The sequence below is a fragment of the Protopterus annectens genome, chromosome 8.part0 (assembly GCF_019279795.1).
Source record: "Protopterus annectens isolate FY-2018-M chromosome 8.part0, PAN1.0, whole genome shotgun sequence".
NCBI lineage: Eukaryota > Metazoa > Chordata > Ceratodontiformes > Protopteridae > Protopterus > Protopterus annectens.
This window is the reverse complement of record NC_056741.1, coordinates 1,843,706,203-1,843,732,069: the sequence shown is the minus strand read 5'-3', so window position 1 is coordinate 1,843,732,069 and position 25,867 is coordinate 1,843,706,203. Positions and strand designations below refer to the sequence as shown.

At 38.8% G+C, this 25,867-nt stretch overlaps 1 protein-coding gene across 5 annotated transcripts in view; it reads right to left on the bottom strand.

Moving 5' to 3' along the window:
- Window positions 1–25,867, bottom strand: part of NDRG4 (NDRG family member 4) — a 1,570,634-nt gene that overhangs the window by 396,977 nt on the left and 1,147,790 nt on the right. Inside the window, exon 1 of one of the 5 annotated variants that reach the window (XM_044081337.1) lies at window positions 5,811–5,987. The exons of the other annotated variants lie outside the window; for them this stretch is intronic. Coding sequence (XP_043937272.1) covers window positions 5,811–5,831 — 21 coding nt within the window. The 5' untranslated portion in view covers window positions 5,832–5,987. Of the gene's footprint in view, window positions 1–5,810; window positions 5,988–25,867 lie in introns of those variants that run through there. 5 annotated transcript variants of the gene reach the window in all.

Here is a 25,867-nt window from a genome sequence, read left to right as displayed (position 1 = left end):
GTTCCGCTATTTGAAAGTAAGTCCTCCAATACACATGCACACATAAAATGAAATGGCACTACCATTTGGAGGTAGGTCTCCAGAATCTCACACACACATACGCACACACACACACACACACACACACACACACACACACACACACACACACACACACACACACACACACACACACACACACACACACGCGCACACACACACACGCACATGCACACATGCATGCACACACGCACACACACATAAATGGCCCTCAACCATTTGCAATTAAGTATCCCAACACACAAATTTAAACACACACACACACACACACACACACACACACACACACACACACACACACACAGTAGAATCATTTATATACTAGAGTTTAACTCTCCCCAAAATAATTGCTCTACACACAAACACGCACACGCACACACACACACACACACACACACACACACACACACACACACACACACACACACACAATGATGCAGAACTGCCATTTACTAAGTTGTGTTTTAATTTGATCTATGTGGCATAAACATTCCAACCAAATAAATGACGGTATGTCATGCACAACATTACTGTAGTACATATATATGTTATGATACTTAACTAGAAGGTCCACAGCATTCAGCCTTGTGCATTCTGTATTATCCAATCTGATGTAGTTCCCCACCTTCTGGTGATTATCAAAGGTGACAAGGGTTCAAGTGCTTAAAACTGGAAATTTTTAAAGCCTACTCTGTCAAGTTATGTATGTTATACTCTGACAAATATGATGAAAAGTACAGCTTGAAACAAACAGAAAATCATTCTCAAGAGTCTCCTGCCATCATCATACATCTGTTTCTCCAAATCATCTATGAGTCAGTCTTGTAGCATACTAAATTGAGGTGAAGGGATTCAAACCCTGGAGAAGAAAATTTCTTTGCATCAGTTTTCAGAAAAAACATCTACCAGGAAACTGTTTAATTTAGTTTGATTTGAGCAAGCCTGTTTTATAAACCTTTTATACAAGTGAAACAGTTTCACATTACACTACTACTACTACCACATCCATTTTCCCTATTTAATGCAGCCAAACTGGTATTTATTGTTATTTATTTATCCTTTGTTGACCAGATTAGCCCACCTAGGATAGTGGCCTCATTTCAAGATACACCAGAGGTAGTATTTATATTACAGTGAAATCTGGAGTTCTATATCATTTTGTCAAACACTTACTTTGTTGAATATTTATTCATCAAACTTCATCCATCGAACACCATTTCAGCGAATGGTTACACCATCAAAACTTTTTTCTCAATATGGGTAGATAGTTGGCCTTTGTTACAAATGTGCCCTTTTCCCCAATGTAGTGCAAACTCGGAGTTGGTATATATATATATATATATATATATATATATATATATATATATATATATATATATATGAGTGAGGGGTAGGAGCACAGCAAAGCCCCCCACTTTGGTGAGTTTAAAATAATGTTGTTTTTGTTACAATTGCTCTGGTGGCCATGTAGCTTCTTTCACTAGGAATATGTTTCAGTGACATAACCATTCGCTGAAATGGTGTTCGATGGATAAAGTTCAAAGAATAAACATTTGACAGAGTAAGTGTTCGACAAAATGATATAGACCCAAAATTTGGCTGGGGGATCTGCGAATTTCCCCTATTTTTTCTGATAGGTGCCATGGGAATCTTCTGCATCACCTACCTGCTACCACTTACTCAAGTAGATGGGACCTTGGTTTAATGCCTCATCGGAAGGATGAAACACTCAGGGGTGCAGCAGCACCCCCCCCCCAATGTTGCACTGCAATGTCAGCAATCCAATCAACTGGAGTGGGTATCACCTGGGTACATTAATGCATAAGCACAGATGCTGCATATTGTTTGTGCTCTTGTTTTCACCGTAGATCAAACATATACAATGATTATCCTGAAATGGCTAAAGGCACTTAAAGCATAATTATATGTAAGTTACAAAAAAGTAAAACAAGCTTATAAAGCAGAATGTATGTTTATGGTATATGACAATGGGCGGGAGGCATCTCTCAACCTATCGAATTGCAAGACCTATTCTTCCCATTGTATAAACTGCCCATCCTAATATCATGCCAAGTACTATCAGGCAGCAACAACAGTGAAGTACCAAAACATCTGTGTTGGTGTAAATGTGGTCATTTTTTACTTTGCCTCACAGCAAGAGGTTACCTGGTATGATTCTCTGCTGGGGTATCTTCTGTGTGGAGTCTTCGCTTGAGTTTCTTCCAGGAGCTCCGGTTTGCCTCCATATTCCAAATACATGCTGAAGGTGGATTGGACAATCTAAATGAGCCATATGTGTGAGTGTGTATGTGAGTGTGCAGTGTGAAACAAATACCATGGCAGGGCTAGACACCTGGCAGTGTAAACCTTGGCTCTAGATTGTCACTGTTGAAGTGATACCCCAACCCCATATGCAAAAATGGGAAAAATGGGAATGGAAGGATGGATGGATTTTATACGAAATCATTTCAAGTGAATTACTTGTTATTTATTCACATTGCACCTTTTTCCAGATGTTTCTTCTCTTCAGATTTAATTGCAACAGGCCAGCTTTGAGAAAGCATTAGTGAGCTGTTCTCAAACTGGATGATGAATCCCTTCCTCTAATATCAAACCAAAGGGCTGATAAATGCTGGAAATCATCCCGCTCACCCACCCTTACCTACCCACTTAAGAAAAGAGAAATCAAACTCAAATTTCTCAATGACATGTGCCTGTGAATTTTTACTATGGGGCAATATATCAGCTAGGTAGATGATACTTTATGTGTATAAAATAATGCATTTTAATCTCACATTTTCCAGATGCTGATGTTATACCTTGAAAGACAAAATGGAATTAACCAATCCAGTTTCATTTCTGTTGTGAAAATGATGTACCAAATATTCATGCCATATGTAACTGCCACTAATATTCTGACATATGTTGTGTGTGTGTGTGTGTGTGTGTGTGTGTGTGTGTGTGTGTGTGTGTGTGTGTGTGTGTGTGTGTGTGCGTATGTGTGCGTGCATGTGTGTGTGTGTGTGTGTGTGTGTGTGTGTGTGTGTGTGTGTGTGTGTGTGTGGGCACGTATGTGTGTGTGTGTTCACACGCACGTGCACGTGTGTGTGTGTGTGTGTGTGTGTGTGTGTGTGTGTGTGTGTGTGTGTGTGTGTGTGTGTGTGTGTGTGTGTGTGTGTGTGTGTGTGTGTGTGTGTGTGTGTGTGTGTGTGTGTGTGTAAACAAATTCTTGTAGTGACGTGCAATAGTTTCCAGCCTTGGAGGTATGATATCTCCCACCTTTATAGGAAAACATAAACCACAGGGAAAACTTGTACTTTATGAGCATCAAAGTTGCTATCTGTGCCTCCTTAACCACAAAAAAAGAACCACGACCTGGACCTCATTTGAGACTTCAAAGCACTTGTAACTTGTTTAGAAATTGATCTTTATACAAAAATAAAAGCTATTACATAGATAAGAGTGTTTGCCCCTAACAGAACTACAGAACTTTTTCAGTACATATATATATATATATATATATATATATATATATATATATATATATATATATATATAAACAGATCCTTCTAATGATGAGCAAAAGGTTTCCAGCCTTAGGGGTAAGATGCCTTGCCTCCAACCCTTAAGGAAAAACATTAATCCATAGAGAATGTATATTAAACATTTTAGTTGAATATACAGGTAAATGTATAGATTTTGCACTGAACGTGTGTGTGTCTGTGTGTGTGTGTGTGTGTGTGTGTGTGTGTGTGTGTGTGTGTGTGTGTGTGTGTGTGTGTGTGTGTGTGTGTGTGTGTGTGTGTGTGTGTGTGTGTGTGTGTGTGTGTGTGTGTGTGTGTGTGTGTGTGTGTGTGTGTGTGTGTGTGTGTGTGTGTGTGTGTGTGTGTACTCATGCATCTGTGCACACGAGCACTGGGTGTATGTATGTGCTTATAGGCATATTTAGTTTCTTTGTCTTAGTACGTTCTACAGGTATACTAATTTCAACATTTACATATGTGTAAGTATACTTATGCACAATGAAAATGCATAGACCTACACACATTTATTTATTTATTTTTTTGTGTGTACACATCAGAATGTGTAGTAAGATATGTATTGTGCTTGGAAGACTGTTTCCTTTATGTCTTCCTTTAATTAAACTTTTCAAATGACACTGTGATGACTGGCAATCATTTCCTGATACCTCAGCAATATGTGTTAAAATTGTTGATATGGCATCTGTAATGCTGCTATAAATTCATTCCTTTCAAAACTGCCTTCAGCTAATTTCAGATTTTTTCATAAACTGCATGGGTACTAGTACTAACCCCAAGAATGGAAAAAGGAAAGGGATAATCCACTGTAGGAATTTTTATGCATTTTTTTCTATAAGATCATAATAGACCATCTAATATTAGTAGTCTAGTGACCTCAATGTTTTCCAAGGACATGGCGGCAGACACAGTCAGCCATGTTTCTCCCAGGTGTACATTCATTAAGCAAAGCAAGCAAGAAAAAAGCACTGGGTCATAAATGACAAATGTGTGCACATAGTCATTTCCCAGAAACCATCTAAACCCCTAGAAGGCCAAAGGAAAAGGAGTGTTATATATATGACAGACCACACAGCTGCTTCTCAGTGTGTTTGCTGTCACTACTCAAAACATTCAAAAAATGGCTGTGTTGTTGGTACTGGACTCAGAAATACTGCTACCAATGATATCACTTAAAAAAAAGCTTCCTTATACCAAACAATTATATTTTCAGTTTATCAGGGCAGATATCTGGAACAGTTCCAAAAATATGAAGAATACCTGCAATATAACTCTACAGATATATAAATCAAAATATATAACTAGATAAGTAGATAAATATACATGCAATATGGATACATCAGATGCACGTGACAGGTTTGTAAAACAAATCTATTACCATGTAAATTGTATACATATTGTTCTAGTATCTTCTCTCTAATTTGCGTTTTTACAATATTCAGAAATGCATGTAATGTTACATCTTTGCTGCATTATGGAGCATAACATTTTAACATAAGTTTCAATGTCAGAAAATGCAGCATTGCATTTTTTTTTGTTTTCTCAGTCATGTGTGTGTCTGCTTACAAATGATTTCTGCAATACACACCTACTAGAAGGTGGATGTATTTGGAAGCATGACAGTGCAGTTACTAATGTACAAGCTAGGACACAGCCCTCCCAACAGGCAGCAAGCTAACTATTCTGTGCATGCATTTTTTTTTCATATTTATACATTACCTGTGTCATTCAACATATGCTACTCCTGCAGAAGTAATTCTTCCTATGAAATGCAAATACATACCTAAACAATAGATTAAAATCTGCTACAGTTGGCTGGCATGGTTACATATGCAGAAAGATACCAAGAAACAATACATTTTGTATCCAAAATTTAAGCCAATGGGGCTAATAATGTTGAAAATAATAAACAATGATGCAAGTCACATGCATGCCTACATATTGTTTGATCTATATAGGTATACATGCAATTAATGTAATTACATAATATAAAATCACTGGCAAGCAGTACCATCAATGCATTCCTATATTACACATTGTATATATATCTATATATATATATATATATATATATATATATATATATACACACACACACACACATAAGTGTATATATATATATATATATATATATATATATATATATATATATATATATATATATATGTGTGTGTGTGTGTGTGTGTATATGTTTGTATGTATATAGTTAAACTGAATGCATAAATGACTTACCCCATCCCAACACTCAGGCATCTTAAAATATTTTGTCACTTTCTATAAATCTCCAGCAGAAAATTGACAGCAAGCCCTTGATCGTTAAGGCTAAGGAGTATGCGTATGCCTGTGTTCTATGAAGGCCCTACTGCAGATAGCCGATAGCCATTAATGTTCTCTGCAGCAATGTCTGTAGCCGAGCAGAGAATCTTGCTTTATAACTGTATCACGCCCACACCCAGCCCCTACGCCCCCATCCCCCCCACCACCACCAAGATTCTGCAGAGCAGTGTGCAAAAAGAAGAAAAAAGAATCCATCCAGCAAGCAGCAGCAAATGATTTCTTTGCCTGGCAAACTAAAGGCTTGTGTAGAGGTCTTATAGAAGACTGCTCATTTTGCTGTTGGGAGTAACAGCAGGTGCAGCCTTTTTAAGATACACTGGCTCTAGCACTCTGTTTTTCTCACTCTGTGTTCCTCAGTTTGAAAGCTTGTACATTTATGCTTTTCTCAAAAGCATCTTTCAAAACCCACAAAAATCAGTAATGGGATATGCTGCTATTGTACCGCTGTAAAAAGAGAGACAGAAGATATATGACTTCCCACACAATATTCTCAGAAGTAATTTACAGGCCACAATCAAACAATGTGTTTTTATCCTTTCTGGGATATAATGCTTTATGCTATCTCCTTGCTGGAACTCGAAGCCTTGGTCTGTATAGATACCTTGCTCAGAGTCTCACATAGATGAGGGGGATTTTGGTCTGCAAAACAAGTTTTCCATAAGTATTACCTGCACCATATAGGAAATGATTAGGAGTATCTGAAGTCTGGAAAGAAGAAAAGATCAAGTCACTTTAAGGAAAACATTTGCTTCTCAATACCTTTTAGTAACTCTTCATTCTTCACAGGGTACATATTGCAAAGAATAAAGCAACCGAGCTGTCAAAGAACCAGCAGCGGACATGACTGTGGATTCTTCTTGAACCTTTTTTAAGAATAGATTCAAAACTATGAGAAGTACGTGAACAGGTATTATGTGCGACTAAAGGAAGAAATAACATACAGAAAGCCAGAACATCAGCCTGCTTGGTAATGAGAGGAAGGACAGTAAAAGGGTCTCAATGAACACGTTTAAAATACAAGGAAGCCTAAATAGAAAACTCATAAGGTCAAAAAGAACAGATTGTAGGAATTACTGCGGTGGTGGTGCTGCAGTAGCATTGTCGCCTCACAGTTAGATGTTGCCTGTTCGATTGTCAGTTAGAGTATCTTCTGTGTGGCGACATGCGTGAACGGGCATTCCTTCGTTGAAGGTTGTGCATTAGGCCCGGCAAGCCAGCACGTAAAACTCTACTGCCAATCATTAGCGGACCGGAGTTCCGCTGTGGCGACCCCTAACCGGGAAAAGCCGAAAGACACAAACAAACTATACAATGTGAAGTCATGTTTCACTCTGTTCCTTTCACCATACTGCAATGTATGTATTCTAAAAAAATTATGGCACTGCATTGCATTATGGTTAACTATAGTTATCAATCATTACTGCTTTATGTCATACACTGCAGGTTATGGCTAACCAAATAAAAAGTATTGTGTGTATATATGGTTACCACACAGTTTGTCGACTACTGCTTGCCAATAAATGACATGGCTGTAACAGTCAAACACTCACAGTCACATTAGTGTGGTCAGCTTGGGTTTTCTAACTGTAACAGTTTTGTTGAAGATTTGTTCCTGCTGGGGTTGTGTGACCATGGAGTTTGTCTAAGTAAAAAGGTCGAAATTAAGCACCCACACCAGGGGGCTGTGGTGCTTAGAGACACATGCAGAAGCAATCTGTTTCTGTTTTGGGGTTTATGGAAAGCTAGCAGTGTTTTTGTTATGTTGGCAACTTTTTAAAATTCCTGTGTTTTGCTGGTGTAGTTTGCGACTAAATACAGGAGTGGTAGGGATGTGCTTACATTGCCCGCTGAAAAAGGAAATCTGTTTTCTTTTGTAAAGACAAGTGAAGAAGTATTTCCATGAATGGTGGCATGTGTGAGAACAAAACATTTAAATTGGGGATTATTAGTCTCATTCTTTCCATATCATTACAAAAGGAAGGTCACAAAGATGTGCACAACATTAACTCCTATCTTTATAAGAAAATTCAACAAGCTTGTTCAGGAAGATAGGACAAGGAATACGCCTGACCCATTTTAGAGTTGCAGGAACGTAGAAACTCTTTGTAAATCCAAATCCATCACCATCAAGGTGCTAAAGAAATGAATTATTCAGAATGTTTGTTCTAGATCCATTTCCAAAATCAAGATCTAAAATGAGGTGTATGGGGGAGCCCGCCACAGCTTCAGCTACTTCAGCAAAGGCACTTCAGGACTATTGGAAGGGAGGGTGATCCCAGTGCAGCTGCCAGTTTAAAGAATCTGTAAAGTAACTTCTTGCACAATTCTGTGATAGGCTAAAGCCAACTTCCTATACTTGTGTGTTTGTTTAATTTCTGACTACAGTAAGTGGAGCACACTTGAAGCACACATTTTCAGCCATGACCTCATTATAAAAAACAAAGAACAGTACAATAAATTAATACATCAGGTAGCATAACATAAAAGATTATGTCTGGTTCTCTAATCATAATGAGTATATTATGTGATGGAGACATGGATGCCAAGAAATTCACCTCGTGACTAAGATCCAATCATAATTCTTTCTACTGCATGGAGATTTACCTGCTCCATATTCTACTAGTTAGTAAAAAGTAAGAATAAAAAAAATGTGATGTGTTGTGCTGGCTCAGAAAACCACTAAAGCTGTTGGGTAGTGGTTGATGTCCTTATGTACTCCCTGACTGTGGGAAGCAGTTTAATTCAAAATATTGGGTGTACGTTAGTAGTCACCAGGCAGAAATGGGAGTTACTGCTGCTGTTTACTGGCCAGCGCTGTCAGCTTTCAGTGCAAGACATGATGTTAAAAGTGCCTAGGAGGTGCTTAACAACATTCTAGCCATTATTAAGGTTGTATCTCAGGCTACAGTATGGCTGAACCAGTATGTAATTTAACTAACATTGGAGTGTACTCATGGTGCTCCATGCACGACAAAGGAATATAACCTCAGCAGATGCCATAGCTTAATCAGAGTATAATAACTAAAAGCATTGGTATTCCGAGCAGAATCATGCAATATAATAACTAAAAGCATTGGTATTCCGAGCAGAATTATGCGTATAATAACTAAAAGCATTGGTATTCCGAGCAGAATTATGCGTATAATAACTAAAAGCATTGGTATTCTGAGCAGAATCATGCGTATAATAACTAAAATCATTGGTATTCTAACTATACAGCTTATGCCTTCATCAGTACTTTGTATCGCTAATGTTAAGTGGCATTTTAGCCTGCAAGTGAGTTTAGTCAGGGAAGTGAGGGACTTGTTATTAACTGGTGGGGAATCCAAGTCCTACACCTAAAGATACAGTAAGTTGTCACAGTGTGTGATTGAAAGGAGATGAGGTAGAGTACAGTGACCTAGTGAGATTCTGGAGTTTAAGATCCCTGCTTAAAGAAGGACAATGTCCAAGATTAATAAGATGGAAAAACCCTGTGGTTGACAAAGAGACAGTCAGCCTTCTTAACTCATTCAAGCATGTAGCACCTTTTTTGTATACTTCCAACTAACACCCATACCTTCTTATGGTGTTCAGATGCTTTCCTAAGTCTGACTTTTTAACTAAGTGCCATACCAGCTTATAATAGGCAGAATTTAGAAAGGGCATGGATTTGTTAATAAAATGACATTAAAAATGTTAATCTACGATGTCCCACAATAGAAAAGCCTAGACTATCTCATGCTTTCTATGCTGATCTTTCAGAAAATGCTCTGGAATGCAAGGATGTGTGCAGGCAGTAAGAGGTGTAACATTCCACACCACGCAGGTGTTGATGAGTTAAGACTAAGAAGGCAAACCTGACCATGAATCTATGGATTTTGTTCATTGTTAACTGTAGCCTTTAGATGATAGCTGAAGCATTTGTTATAAGCAGGGGTAGTACAGATTCCAGACGTAGTGTGTAACATTTCCTAATGAGACAACATGGACAGTAGCATATTCCATGTCAGATAATTCTGTTTTCAGCTTAGGTGGGAAATATGAAGCCAACAGTCACTTCCTTAAAGCTAAATCCATCTTTGGCTGTGAAACCTTGGGGATACCATCAAGGTATCAACATTTTCATTTTTTTGTTTTTGCCTCCCATTTACAGCCCACACATCCACAATTCATTGTCAAGCATTCCTCCAATATCTTGCTAATTGGAGACAAGTTCTTATCCTGAATTACCACTGCTTAGGACATAAGAAGTCTGGTGCAAGGACAATCCTAACTGTAGTCAACCTCCACTTCAGTTTTAAATCAAGATTCATCCAAACACATTTTCTGCCACATCTCTACATAAACTTTGAGGGTCAATTAGCAGAACTTCCAGCTGACAACTGCAGCTTCACCTTACATGGAAACTTTATAGTTCTTACATTAAGAGACATTCTGCAGTGAAGAATAGCTGGGATCTCCAGACAGCATCTTCCTGATATATTTACATTATATTACACAGCATTACATTATATTGCATTTCACTGCATTCATTGCACTGCGTTACATTATATTAAATTTCACTGCATTAATTAAATTACATTTCACTGCATTAATTACACTCCATGGTGTTATATTACATTACACAGCATTACATTATATTGCATTTCACTGCATTCATTGCACTGTGTTACATTATATTAAATTTCACTGCATTAATTAAATTACATTTCACTGCATTAATTACACTCCATGGTGTTATATTACATTACACAGCATTACATTATATTGCATTTCACTGCATTCATTGCACTGCATTACATTATATTACATTTCACTGCATTAATTACACTACATTTCACTGCATTAATTACACTCCATAGTGTTATATTACATTACACTGCATTACATTACATTTCACTGCATTACATAGCTTAGCTTTAGAAGGAGACATGTCTGTCTAGTCAGCCATTTGAAGTGCCTTAATATTCTAACTCCCTCTCCATCTCTACCCCTCCTCCTTAGCCTTTTTCCACCTGTCCCATGCATGTTTGAATGCCTCTGTGGAACCTTATCCAAGACCCATTACATGGCTCCATAAACTCTCTCTGTGAAAAAAAAAGTACTTTCAGAGAGCCATATAGTAGCTGGCTCTTAAATCTGCTGCCTGTGCTCGCTCCTTCCTCCCCTTTGTGTCCATCCTATTCAGAATGACATTGTTCACATCTTCCTGACATGACTCACCAGTACCATGTCTTTCTGTCTCTTCTGGTCTCAGCTATGAAGAGAACTAGCTCCTTTACTCTCTAGTCATAGGTACTCACAAAGACTATTGATCTCAAATGGTCTCAAGAAGCCTAGCCTTATATTCCCATGGTAGTTTTTAGCCCTTATATTTTCCACAAGAATAACTCTGAGATGGGCTAAACAAGGATGTATTAAAACATTTACATGTTTCCCCTATTCATGTGGAACAAAGGTGTTAAAATGGGGATGAATCTGCAGTTACCCATCCATTCATCTACCTTTTATGTTTGAACAGTTATAGAAGTCCTTTGCTTTATGTGGATTGGAAGACAGTTCCATAGAAGCAGTATTCACTGAGATAAATACCAATCTTCAAATATGTTCTGTTTATTTTGCAACAGAGATTCAGATCCCCTGAGCTGGTGTTTATGATACCATTACATTGGACTTGTGAATGTGTAATAGGTCGGACAGAAGAGGGTCTGCGCGAGGTACAGGTTGCTTCTCAGTAGTCTATATGACACTGAGAAAAGGGACATGGTTTTGAGGTGGTTTGCATAGTTTTTATGATTTAGACCCTTTATTATTTTTTTTTTATGAGAAAGTGTTGTGGTCATTACAGTTTTGACAAGTGTTTAGGCAAGTACATGACAAAGGGGCATTATACTCAATGATTGACCTAATGAGTCTCGAGTCCAATGGAATGAGTACATCCCTGCATCTGGATGCAATACATTTTGATATAAGTTGTGCAATGAAAATGGACTATCTTACAACAGTTGACACCTGGTGATTAAAGGACAGTTCATTGTTGACAAATGTTCCCAAATCCCTAACTATGGGATCAAATTTCAGCCTTGTGTTGTCAATCTGATACTTACAAGGAAAGTCTTGCTTGCATTAGGTTATGATTATACCCTTCTTTGCATTTAGTTTTTGTTCATAGTTTTCACATCAGCTATTTGTTTAGTACAGGCCCTCTAAGAGGATTTTGGTGTTCTCTGGGGAATTTATGAAAGCACCAAGTTTCCAGTCATCTGTAAACTTGGTCAGCCAAAAATGCTTTGCATTAGCTTTGACCTCCAAGAAGTCAATGTTAAAGAGGAATGGCTCAGGGATGAAATCCTGGGGTATACCACTAATGGCAGGACTTTTGGGGGAGGTAAAGCCACCAGCCCTTACTATTTGGTTTCAGTTGGTGAACCAATTTGCTATCCAATGAGTTACAAAGGAGTTGACATTTAGCTTGGATAGTTTACTTATGATACTGAAGTGTGGAATGGTGTTGGATGCCTTTCTGAGGTCTAGCTAAGTGGTGTGTACTGATTTGCTCTTGTCCAGTGCTTCAGTAACTTTTCTGAAGACATCAACCAGATTAAGTAGGGAGGATGTGCCCTTGAAAAATTCAGACTGAGTTGGGTCATGAGTCTGTAGGTTACCTTTCTTCCTATTTATTAATTCCATGATGATCCTTTCCATAGCATTACAGATGAGACTGGTCAAGCTTATAGTTCTACAACTACCTAGGTCCATTGAAGACCCACCTTTCTGCAGAGGGATGACTGTTACTGTCCTCCTGGCATGAAGCATGATATGAGGCTGATAATGAACAGCTTTCTGTAGGGAATTAGAAAAGTCATGTTTCAGGCTAACCAGTAGAAAGACAGGTATGTTATCAAACCTCATAGATGTATTTATTTTATTTAACATTTGTTGACCGGGAAAGTCCGACTAGGTTCCACAGAGCCTGTTTTCAGCGGAGGCCCGGGGAGAAATGCTCCAGATGCATGTCTTTGGAATGTGGGAGGAAACCGGAGTACCCGGAGGAAACCCATGCGAACACAGGGAGAACATGCAAACTCCACACAGAAGGCACCCCAGCCGAGAATCGAACCAGAGAACCTCTTGCTGTGAGGCGACAACGTTAACCGCTGCACCACTGTGCCGCATAAGAATGTAGTATTCTTATTCATGGACAATGCCTTGAGAATGAGAACTTGTTCTTGGGAGAATGGAAGTGTCGGTGTGGGTATGTGCTCTGAAAATATTGGAGGGGAGAGAGAAGAGTTTGAGATAAATTTGTCTGCTACTAAACTAGTTATGTCCTTTGGGTCTGTGTATGTGATATCATTTACTGCTACCACTGCGCAATCACAAATTTTCTAAGGTTTCTAAGATAGTTAAAGACAGCTTTGTGGTTGCCCTTTGCCTAGGTGGCTATTTTTACTTCAGGTCTGGATTAAGATGATCAGATCAGCAGTTCCTTATTTGACTTTGCAAGAGTGTCTGTGGCATCTTGGGAGTAAGATGTACTTTTATGTGCAATATGTATTTTCTTTTGTTATAGACCCTGTTTACATTTTATGCAGGTATTTAAATATGTACATGTGACAAAGAAGGATTCCACACAAGAAATGGGGTCATCAAGATGGAAGAGGCTTTAGCCAAGTCATCACTGTGTTTTATAAGATTAACCTTCGCATAATTAACAAACACAAGAAGCAAATGCACAATTTATATGTACCTCGGCCTTTCACCTTCAAGGGATAACTTTCCACATTATGTATATTTTTATGTGAGGCAGAGCACCTCGCTGGCCTTGTTCAAGAGGAATCTTGACCAATGGATGGGAGATCGCAGATACACCCCAGGGGTTACCTCAGTGTCACTGCTCGACAGAGGCACAGCAAAATAATGGGCATAGTTTCTCCAAACTAAAGGGGTGGCGTAAGCCACAAAACTATGGGCTAGGCTTGTAAATGCCCTCGGGCAGTTAGCCTAGTATGAACCTATGAACCTATGAACCTATATGTGGTGTTTGAGGGGTTAAATGATAGCAGGGTTGTTTATTTGTTGAACTGATCAATCAACCCATCAGGGTATGTGTAGTTAAGAACTGCTGGTAATGTGGAAAGTTATCCCTTGAAGGTGAAAGGCCGAGGTACCAGGAGAATAAAGTGGTGCATTGGCTTCCTGTGTTGTTTTTTAATTTGATATCTGTGCGTGGTGTTGTTCTAGAGCATTTTGTAGGTTGAAAGCCATCCATTTGGGTGGAAATGGATGTTTCCAGCAGTAACTTCTCCTTTTTGAATGTTGTTAAGGAGAGGGAAGTGAAATTGTTGTAACTCGATCTATGGTGTTCTCCAGTATCGAATGGCCTGGTGGGGCATTTTGGACAATTGGAGGGATTGCTATCTACAGAATTGAGCCTATTTTGTGATGCAAAGGTGCTGAAGAAATATCTGAGTCTCAGAATTACACCTAGAGGTCTCCATGTGGATCATACACCAGCCGGTGAATTTGGGGAGGATGAGCAAGACCTGGGTTAGGAGTGGAAACAGGTAGCTCTTCAATGTACTTTGGGTTGGTTAAGAATTTTGATTAAGCACAATAATAAAGCTTTAGAGAAGATACAGAGTGACATTCTAGCAATGGAAGAATCCTTAAAAAGGGATTTTTCCAATTCAATTGTTGGGACTAAAATGAATGAGATTAAGCCAAAACTGGAGAACGTGGAATGTGATATCATTGCTAGAAAAAAGAAAAAAACTGTCCCGAGATATGAATGACTTTAAAACCGAGCTGATTTATCAATGGCAGTGTAAGCCCCATTTGGGACAGTCTTAAAAACAAGTTCTTCAGTGATCGCAATGGTGGGTGTGATTCTTCATAGGTTCATAGGTTCATAGATTAGTACTAAGCTAACTGCCCTTCTGAGCCATTTTAAGCCTAGCCAATTATCCCTTGTGAGACTCAAACCCTGCACCTTGTGTTTGTAAGGCAAACACCTTAACCATTAGGCCACCCTCCTCTGGTGAGCTAACGTCTAAGAAAAGTGTTTCTTTTGAGAGCATACCCGAGCAGGAGTCATCTAACTGGATTAGCCAATCGGAACAACAGCAGCGGTCCCAGCAGCAGCAGGGGAATCATGGAAGGAACAGCAAAATTAGGTGAAAGGGAAGATATTTTTAGTGTGAACAACGGTGTTCAAGAGTAAATGTCTGCATGTGAGCATGGACTTTTAAATATAATTAATTTGTCTAATTTGACTATTTCCTCAGTTGCAGAAAGTGTACTTCTGAGGGGGTACAACGTTTGTACCCACCAGGACTCCCACATTACCTAGCCTCCTGACTGAAGCTCGAAGATTTTGCAGTAAGCTGCATTTGGCAGTTTAGTTTTCAAAAAAAAAAAACCTGTAAGCCAGCCATGTAGTTCTGAAGTGGAGTTTGATGATTCACTACTGAATGTCTCCAATTAAGATTATGATGTTGGTATGTTTGATATACAACACAATGATGATGATGAATTGCTTGTTAATAACAAGGTTGATAGTGGGGCATTTATTATGAGCTACGGTCTTTTTTCTATTCTTGCACTTCCCCGTTCTTCAAGTGACCCCAACAAAAATTTTCGCAACTCATTTGCCTGTTTGAAAAAATGTTGTTTTTTAATATTGAGAAGGAATATAAGAAGTTTAAATGCAAAAAAATTAATTTGATTAAGGATGAATGGCGGGCTTTAAAAGAACTTTGGGGGCAAGCAAGCTCATTTGTGTTTGTTTAAAGAAGCTGGGGGAAATTGGGTAGTTATGAGTAGAACACAGTAAAACAGAATGGTTTTTGATTTATTAGGAAAAGTGAGGGATTATGAGTTTTTGTTCTTTAACACAGTTTCTCAGTTTAACAAAGAGTTGGTTGAGCTACTGGAGAAAGGGGAAAGGTTGTATTTTTTAACAGCTTTGGCTGTCAACAAGCAGCACATTTCAAAACCCCGTGACCCAATGTTTTTTGCCATCCCAAAAATTCACAAAGATAGGTGGAACCCACCAGGAAGACCTTTTGTTTCAGGTATAGGTTCTTATGCACCAAATGTGGGGGGTTTTCTTGATTTTTTGTTAAAATAGCATCTCATGAGGGTTCCTGCTCACATTAGGAATGGCCAAGAGTTATGTGAATATATGAAGGGGATGAATTGGCAAAATGATTATTTTTGGGTTACTATGTATGTGCTGGCACTTTATATTAATATTAGTTTATGATGGGGTTTGGAAGCTGTTGCTAAGGTATCAGGGGAAGGCCCACAGACCAAACAAATACAGATGAAAAAATAGAACATAAAAAAATACCAAAGAGCAAAAAGCACCGGGACAAAATAAAAATAAAACCATGAGGAAAGAAGGCAAGAAGTCCCACGGACCTCATATGTTCTGGAATTGCTTGAGTTTTATCTCTCCCATAATTATTTTAGTTTTGATGGAAAATTTATTTTCAAAAGAGGGGTACGGCAATGGGAGCTTCATTTTCTCCCTCGTACTCCATGTTATATATAGGAGAGTTGAGAGATAATTCATTTATGTGACTGATTACTTCAGGAACAAGGTGGTGAGCTATAACCGATTTATAGATGACCTGTTTTTTGTCTGTAGGAGTACCACCGATGAGTTTGTGGAATTTTTTGAATGTTTGAACAACAACCCTCATGGTTTGAGATTTAGTTATCAGGTGGAGTCTGAGGCCATTCTTTTTTGGATCTTTGTTTTTTTGTGGCTGGAAATTGGGTAGTTCAGTTTAGACCATTTCAAAAACCCATGACTGTTAATAATTTTTTACATGCTTCAAGCATGCATCCGCCCCCATCTTATTGAGTCTCCACCTTTTGCAGAATTCAAATGGGTATATAAGAATACCTCTGATGATGATTTGCAGGACCCCTATTTGATGGAGGTGGAGCATAGGCTTGCCTGTAGGGGGTATTCTAAGGAAGTATTGAAGAGAGCAAGGAAAAAGGTGGAGAGTGGGGGCAGAGGGAGAAAGTCTGTTCAAGGTGGTCTTTTTTCTAACTGGGTGAATGTGAACAGTAAAGAGGAGGATGATAGGTTATTTTATGTTACCAGGTATAGTCCCTTTTCAGAGTCCTTAATGAAAATAATTAAGGATTTATGGCCTATGATTATCTCAGATGAATTTTTAAGTACAATCTTTCCTGAGAGAGTGACTTTTTCCTTCATTCGTTATTGCAATTTAAAGGAATTACTTAACAGACCAGCTAGAACTGGACAGTCCACTTTTAAGCCAGTGGGGTCATTTCCATGTGGTAGCTGTAGTGTATTCAGTAAAATTTTAATATGTCAGGATCCATTTTTAATAGCTGAAAATACGTGGCAAGTAATAAATTTAACTGTAAACCTTGACGAGTTGTCTACATTTTGGGTTGTGGATGTGAGACTATTCAATGGTACGTAGGATATACAAAAAGGATGGTAAGGATACGGGTGTTGGAACACTTGGCTGACATTAGGAATGGAAGGATGGAGAGCCCCGTGGCTCAACATTTTCTATCTGAGCATGGTGGTGATGGGGCTTCTCTGTTTTTCAGTATTTTGGCACAACCTACAGGGTCTAGGGGGACTTTTGCTTAAACTTAAATCACTTAGAAACCACATATATTTTTAATTATAGTACCCTCTGCTCTGGGGGCTTAAATCAGGAGGTATGTTTGAATTTTTGAAAGGTTTAAATTTTGAAATGCTTGAAGTTTGAAATTTTGGGATTTTAAAATTTGGAATCAGTTTAGGGTGTTTTGTTAAAATGCGTTGTGGGTTTTTTGGTGGAGGAAGTTTGTGTGTACATTTATATTTATGCATTTAGTGTGCATATATATTAAAAAAGTAGGGAAAGTTTGTGTATATATTTATGTATTTAGTGTGTGTGTGTATATATATATATATATATATATATATATATATATATATATATATATATAAAACAATGTATTGAAATTTGGCACTGAATTTATATGTGGTATTTGAGGGGTTAAATGATTGGAGGGTTGTTTAATTGTTGAATTAATTTATCAACCCATCAGGGTATGTGTATTTAAAAACAGGTGGTTATGTGGAAAGTTATCCCTTGAAGATGAAAGGCCGAGGTACCAGGAGAATAAAGTAGTGCATTGGCTTATTGCATTGTTTGTTAATTTGATATCTGTGAGTGGTGTTCTAGAGTAATCTTCACATAATCTCGGAGTACTGATATATCAGAAGATGCTTCAGGTTACGGTATTATGGTGAATGTGATTGACTTCTTGTCTAATTTGACCAGAGTGGAAGTTACAATTGGTGGAGGGCAAAACTGCCCCATAATAGAAAGGACCAAGTCCTACTTTTTATTACCCTGGTTGGGGTGCAGATTCAATGATCCAGGGGGTTTGTCTTGGTGAAGTCCAGAAATCTCTGGACATACATATTTAAGACAGTACAAGTCTCACAGTTTATGGAGGGGCAGTTAAATCTCAAAAGAATTGTGTTTGGCTTAATACAAAGGGACTCCATATCAGTTAAGTAACCGGTATGGGCTAAGGGGGACACAGATGGGTCCTGAAGTTAGCAATGAAATAATGGGTTTTGTTACTAGTAAGCTGAATGTGGAAGGATTATCTAGCCTAATGACTTTGTTTTTTTTTTTATGAATATAGAGGCATTGCCACCATTAGTGCATTTGTCTAATATGTTGGGCCTGAATGTATGCTAGGCATTGAAACCCTACAGTTTTGGGGTGTTTTCAATGGTTTTTAACCAGATCTCTGTGATGATGTAAATATCAATGTTTTCCTGGGTAAGGAATGTTTGCATGTATGGGTGTATTATTTTATTTTTGTTAAGGCAGCAATACCTTTATGTTTTTTTTTTAAACAAGAAACATCTTTATAAATCATCATGTATGACATAGACCATGTTACATTTATATAAATGACAATAAGCCATAGCAACACAATCTCAGTTGCAATCATTACATTCCAAACCGTGCCGACACAACAGTAGCTGCAAATGTTAAACATCACTTTTAACATATCCATTATTGTTAGTCAATCATTAAATAGCTCATTCAAATCCTGCGTTCTTTTAAACCTCTTTCGACCCCTGCATATATTGATTCCACACTTCCCATTTTTTTCCTTTGTAACTTGCTTTTACCCTTTTCTGAAGATCCCAATTCCAGTTATTTTAACTATGTTACTATCTTCATTACTCCTAGTAAAGATGGTTTAGACTTTGCTTTCCATTTTCTAGCAGCCATCATAATTAGACTCAGCAAGGCCTTACTATGTCTAGGCAATTCTGAGTTTGTATCATAGCTCATAAAAATAATTTTCCTAGTCATTCTAACTTCCTCATCCAGCATCTCGACAGAGCAGTCTGCAGGGAGTCCTTAAAGTCTACCAACTCATTACACTCCCAGAAAATGTGTCCCCAGTTATTTCTCTCTGCCCCATCACACCTCCAACATTTCCTGTCTACCTGAAGAAAAATTCTTTGAAGTCTGCTTGGGGTATAAAAATACCTATGTAACCACTTCCAAGTCAAATATCTGAAATCTTCTAGATTTTGTTGCATATTTGGGGGACATACATATATCCCCCACTGTTTCTTTATGGTCTGTTTATCTAATCTCTCTTTCCAGTCCTTCCTAACTTCCCCTGATTGATTCTTATAGTATGATTGATTCTTACTGTGCAATATTTTGAATGCTATACTAATTATTCCTTTCTTAATGGCAACTTCTGTTCTAGATTCCACTAAAAACTCTACCGGTGCGGATCTTTCATTTAGGACCCCCTATTTCTTTCTCTTTGCCTACACTGTGATATCAATCCATTGAAGGCAATCCTTAGCCTGCAGTCCAAATAAGTCCTTGGCATCTTCCCATCCTATTACCTTTCCCTCTCTAGTTATTTTCTCCCAGTACCTTGGTTCCTTTGCTAGTTCTTTCCAATATATTCCCGCCCCCTCTTGCCTATTGGCTGTATCCCTAATTGCAGTCATCCCTATCAGAAGAATCTACTTTCTCCATTCCAGTGTTGGCTTAGTTCTTAGAAGACCCTCTGCTACTTTATGAATATAATATTCTGTATGACTATTGTCATTCTCCTTAAAGATCTGCATCCAAAATCCCAGTCTCTCCCTGTTACTTGAGCTTCCCTCCTATTTCATAATTTCTTTCTACTTTGAATTACAGTTTTCTGCTTGTTCTGTGTATAAGAGCCTTAACTGTGTTGGTCTGAAATACCCCTTCAACTTGGCTAATTCCAATCTGTCCTATTCTATTGGAAGAATAAGCTTATCCCACATGACTCTTGTCATTTCCTCCCCCAGATAAGATCCCTCAGCTTTTATTAAGTTCTATCCACAGCTTCTACTCTGATTGATAAAAATATGCCTGACCAGTGTATAGAATAAAGGGACTAAAAACATTTTAACTGCTTGTATCTTACTGTCAATATCCATATAACAGAGCTTCCATTTTCTCAATGTTTGTATTATCTTTTGTTTAGTTTCTTCCCACATATCCTTAGCTGCCACGTCAGTATAATTTTTAACCCATACTCCTAAATACTTAATTTTATGTCCCCATAAATACGGATATTGCTGAACCAATTTGCATATGGGTACATAACTTACTGTTAATGATTTTGTTTTTGCTTCATTAGTTTTGTATCTCAAAAAGATTTGAAACTGTCTCAATATATTCCACAGCACTGTAATGTCCCTTTCTGGTTTTGTCAGGTATAAAATAATGTCATCTTCAAATAGAGCAAGCTTTCATTGACTACCATACCAATTATATCCTTGAATTTCTGAGTCCCTTATTTTCTTTGGCAATGCTTCTAAACATAATGCAAACAACAAAGGGAAGAGAGGACACCCCTGGCTGGGTCCCATGCTCAAGCAGAGATCATCAGGGGGGACCTCGCTCGCTTTAATTTTTGCCTCTGATCCTTCATATATCCTCCTAATCAATCTTATAATTTTATCAGGGAATGCAAATGCTTACATTGCCCTGCTCATAAAATCCCAGCTTACACTGTTAAATGCTTTCTCTGCATCAAGACCTACTAACAACATAGGATCATAGGATCATATGAAGTTTCAAGGCTAATGGCCCTAGGGCCCTTATAAGCCCAGCCAAGTTCTGCCCTTGTTTCCATGATCAGCACCTATTGCCCCAAGTCCAACAGAGACACAGGTGGAACCCCCAGGGTGAATTTATGGTTACCCATCCAATCATCCAGATTGCGCTGAAGAGGGCCAAAAAGGTGCTCTGCTTGACATGAACCGGGAGTCTGTTCCACAGGTGCGGTAACCTCTGGGAGATGAATTTGTCCCTTCAGCAACAGTGGCATTTTCTTACGTTCTGCTTTCCTTTGGATCATCACTGTTCTGTTTATGTTGTCAAATGCCTGCCTCCCCTCCACAAAACCAGACTGATCCATATCTATCTATTTTGGCATCACTTTTGCCATTCTCTTAGCCATTATAGACATAAACACTTTAGAATCATGATTTAGTATTGAAATGGGCCTGTATGAAGCTTCCATAAACATTTCCATTTGACCTTTTCTTGATTTCAATATTCCTCTGCTTTATACTGACTTTCATAAATTTCCCAAATAATTTCTAATACTTCTAAAACAGCCTCCCTAAGCATGGTGACAGCCCTTTCTACTTTCTGTTGTCTGAGTCATTGTGCTAAAAGTTTTTATGCTCTAGTTTTATTATTAAAAAACAGTTGCTTAACAGCAATCTTTCTAAACTTGTGCATATTATCAAGGTAATCCCTTTTTCCTGTTTAGCATTCTATAGTTGCTCAGCAATACCTTTATGTTATCTGGATTCTGTTTAGTTATGCTGGAAGTTGTGGAAGACTGAAGTTACCTAACAAATGACACTACTGGTGTGAACAAGGATTTAGCTAATATATGAAAGCCTTATGGGGAAAGGTGTAGGCCATCCTTGGTAGCAGTTGGGACTGTCTACCATCTCTTCCCAGGCTAAGATACATACACACACACACACACACACACACACACACACACACACACACATATATATGTATATATATATATATATATATATATATATATATATATATATATATATATATATATTTATATGGTTTACTATCAAAATTTGGAAAGGCACTTGTGCATTTATTCACAATGCTGAACCTAATAGACAAAACTGTACTCACCGTTCTGTACAAAATCTCAGAACTGATAACCGCAATGTCCCCATTCAAAACTCCAAACGTTCCAAATCAAAAGTATCTGTTAGCAGTTACATTTTGCAGGGGGGCAAGCCCCCCTGCACACCCACACCCCCTGCATATTATATATACACCAACTATGAGATCGCGCAAAAGTGAAGAAAAAGGTAAATTCCCCGATCCACACTCTACCAAGATCTCCATTCATTATGCCAAATGCATAATAACAAATGCAGCTTTACTTTCGTTATTATGGTTCATACTACTTCAGTTCGGCATTGTGAGCCTTGAGAACTGTGATTTCAACCACACACCATTCACACAAATGCAATTCCTAGTTTTGATAGTAAACCTATATATATTTACATATATATATATACATATATATATATATATATATATATATATATATATATATACATACACACACGTTTCCTATCAAAATAATGAAGCACACCTTACTGTGTGTCAGAAGGTTGAATATATGGGTGCAAAAAGGCAAAACTGCGACTGCAAATCCTGTCAACTCCGAAACATTGACAGTACTTTGTGGTCGCAGTTTTGAGCGTCAGTGTTTTTAATTGGATCACACTACAGTGCGGATTGGGAAAATTACCCCTTTCTTCACTGTACTGCGATTATGGAGTAAGAATACATAATTAGCAGGGGGTGTGGGAAATCAGTAGACACGTGGATGTATTTTTTCCTGGTGTTTTTTCGGATGGTGAGTGGTGCATTACGTATCGAATGTCGATGTTTTGACATTCTGAGCAGTCGGTGTGATGGTATTAGCAGTTCCGGTTCGGGGATGTGAATATTCGTGGTAAGTGGTTTCATTGTTTTGATAGTAAATGATATATATATATATATATATATATATATATATATATATATATATATATATATATATATATATCAAACAAAGAAATCAAACGAGCGTAAGGACTGGAAAAGCACCAACTATGAAAAAACCAATCCAAACTTGGAGAAAGTCAAAGAATATCAACTGGAAGAGCAGAAGAAAAATTCTGTTAAGGAAAACTCTTGCAGCTGTTCAGCAAAAAAAGCAGTTTAGGTTTCAGTTTTGGTACTCCAAGTTTCTTCTTTATTGGCATCCAGGCAGTATAGTGACTAGTTAATATGTGAATAGTTTTTCCAGATTGTCAGTTTTCATCAGCTCCTTTACTTCTCTTTTTTTCACAATAGAAAGGGTTAATCAACCTTCTCTTCAGAGTACAACCATCCTTGTTGTCCACTCCTCATATATACTGGCATCAGCCCTGCACAGACCTTTCATTTACCAGCACCAGCCCCGCACAGGCCTCTCATTTACCAGCACTGACCCTGCACAGGCCTCTCATTTACCAGCACCAGTCCCGCACAGGCCTCTCATTTACCAGCACTGACCTTGTACAGGCCTCTCATTTACCAGCACCAGTCCCACACAGGCCTCTCATTTACCAGCACTAACCCTGCACAGGCCTCTCATTTACCAGCACCAGTCCCGCACAGGCCTCTCATTTACCAGCACTGACCCTGCACAGGCCTCTCATTTACCAGCACCAGCCCCGCACAGGCCTCTCATTTACCAGCACTGACCCTGCACAGGCCTCTCATTTACCAGCACCAGCCCCGCACAGGCCTCTCATTTACCAGCACTGACCCTGCACAGGCCTCTCATTTACCAGCACCAGCCCCGCACAGGCCTCTCATTTACCAGCACTGACCCTGCACAGGCCTCTCAATAACCAGCACCAGCCCCGCACAGGCCTCTCATTTACCAGCATTGACCTTGCACAGGCCTCACATTTACCAGCACCAGCCCTGCACAGGCCTCTCATTTACCAGCACTGACCCTGCACAGGCCTCTCATTTACCAGCACCAGCCCCGCACAGGCCTCTCATTTAATAGCACTGGCCTTGTACAGGCCTGTCATCTACCAGCACTGGCACTGCACAGTCCTCTCATTTACTAGCACCAGCCCAGCACAGGTCTGTTATTTACCAGTACTCGCCCTGGACAGGCCTCTAACCTCCAAATCATCCTGTCATTTACCAGCACTGGCCCCGCACAGACCTCTCATTTATCAGTACCAACCCTACACAGGCCTGTCATTTACCAGCATAGGCCTGTCACTTACCAGCACTGGTTCCGCACAAGCCTCATTTATCTGCATCGGCACTGCAAAAACATCTCATACACTGGTAGCATCTGCAATGCACACTTACTCTTATGCTGAGGCCTATGATCTAGGTATGCATCAGCCTCTCATCAGTGTATGAGGCAGAAGCCACATTCACCCACACCCAGCTGGTGGTGGATGCTTCTTTTTCACCCAAGTCCTCTTGGGCTAGAGCATCAAAGAGCACTTAGATCCCTCACTCTGAAATAGACAATGATACATCGCATCCTACTAGCTCACTCAAGATTACCCCATTCTTTTGAGAAAACTCAGGCATATGACAAACGTTGTAGAATGCCCTTTGGTTATTCTAGCATCATCCCCCCAAAAATACTAGTTAAGCATTCTGAAAAAAAAAAAAGGACAAGTATGCTTAGATTATCCTTACACTATATCCTTCCACTAAGGCTGCTATTTGATGGCTTAGAAGCACTTAGATGCTTGTCCCTTCAGCGCCTAAGATGGTTGATGGCCTATATAATGCCACAGATGACTGATGCATTACCCTATAGGTAATCTTTTGGACAACCCAAGAAGCCACAGTATCTCATTGCCATGAGATAAAGAGTAGGAATATGGACATATCAGGCAGGAAGACTTTCTCAATGAACCTTACAGGTGGGTATATAGAATAGTGCATGATAACTATAGGAATCAATCAGTGGAGGTTAGAAAGGATTGTGAAGAGTGATTAGATAAGCAATTCACAATGAAAGAATGGAAGGATATGTGTGTGGCATCCAAATATGCAAAAAGTTTAGAAGATTTAGGATTTTTGCTTGGAAGCAGACTCAAAAGAATTTTCCTCAGGTAGACAGCAAATGTTGGAGGTGTGATAAGGAAGAAAGAGGTAATTGGGGACTTATTTTTTGGGAGTGTAATAAGTTAGTAGTCTTTAAAAATTCCCTTCAGACTACTCCCTTAGAAATACTGGATGAACAAATTGGTGCAACTACAGCAACCATTTTTTGAGCTGTAATACAGAACTGAAATTGCCTAGATTTTGTAAGGCCTTGCAGAGTGTAATTCTGGTGGCTGCCAAAAAAGTAATTACATGAAAATGTCAATCAAAGTCTAAACCAACCATACTAGAAGCAGTGAATATAGTAACAGAGAAGAAAATGGAAGGAGTAAATTACACAGGAAAAATGGAATTATTGGCACAAAACATGCAGAATAATGATTTGGAAGAGGAATCTGGTTTAATGCATGGCAGGGATTGAATGAGCCATGTGGTGGGGCTGCGGTAGCATTGTCACCTCACAGTAAGATGCTGTCCGGTTCGATTCTCAGCTAGAGCGTCTTCTGCGTGGAGACATGCGTGAATGGGCTTACCTTCGTTGAAGGTTGTGCTTCAGGGCTGGCAACTCGGCACGTAAAAAATCTACTGCCAATCATTACCGGGCCGGAGTTCCGCTGTGACAACCCCTAACTGGGAAAAGCCAAAAGACACAACATCAACAAGGGATTGAATGAGCCATGTAATGTTTGATTAACAATGAGTGCATATAAGATT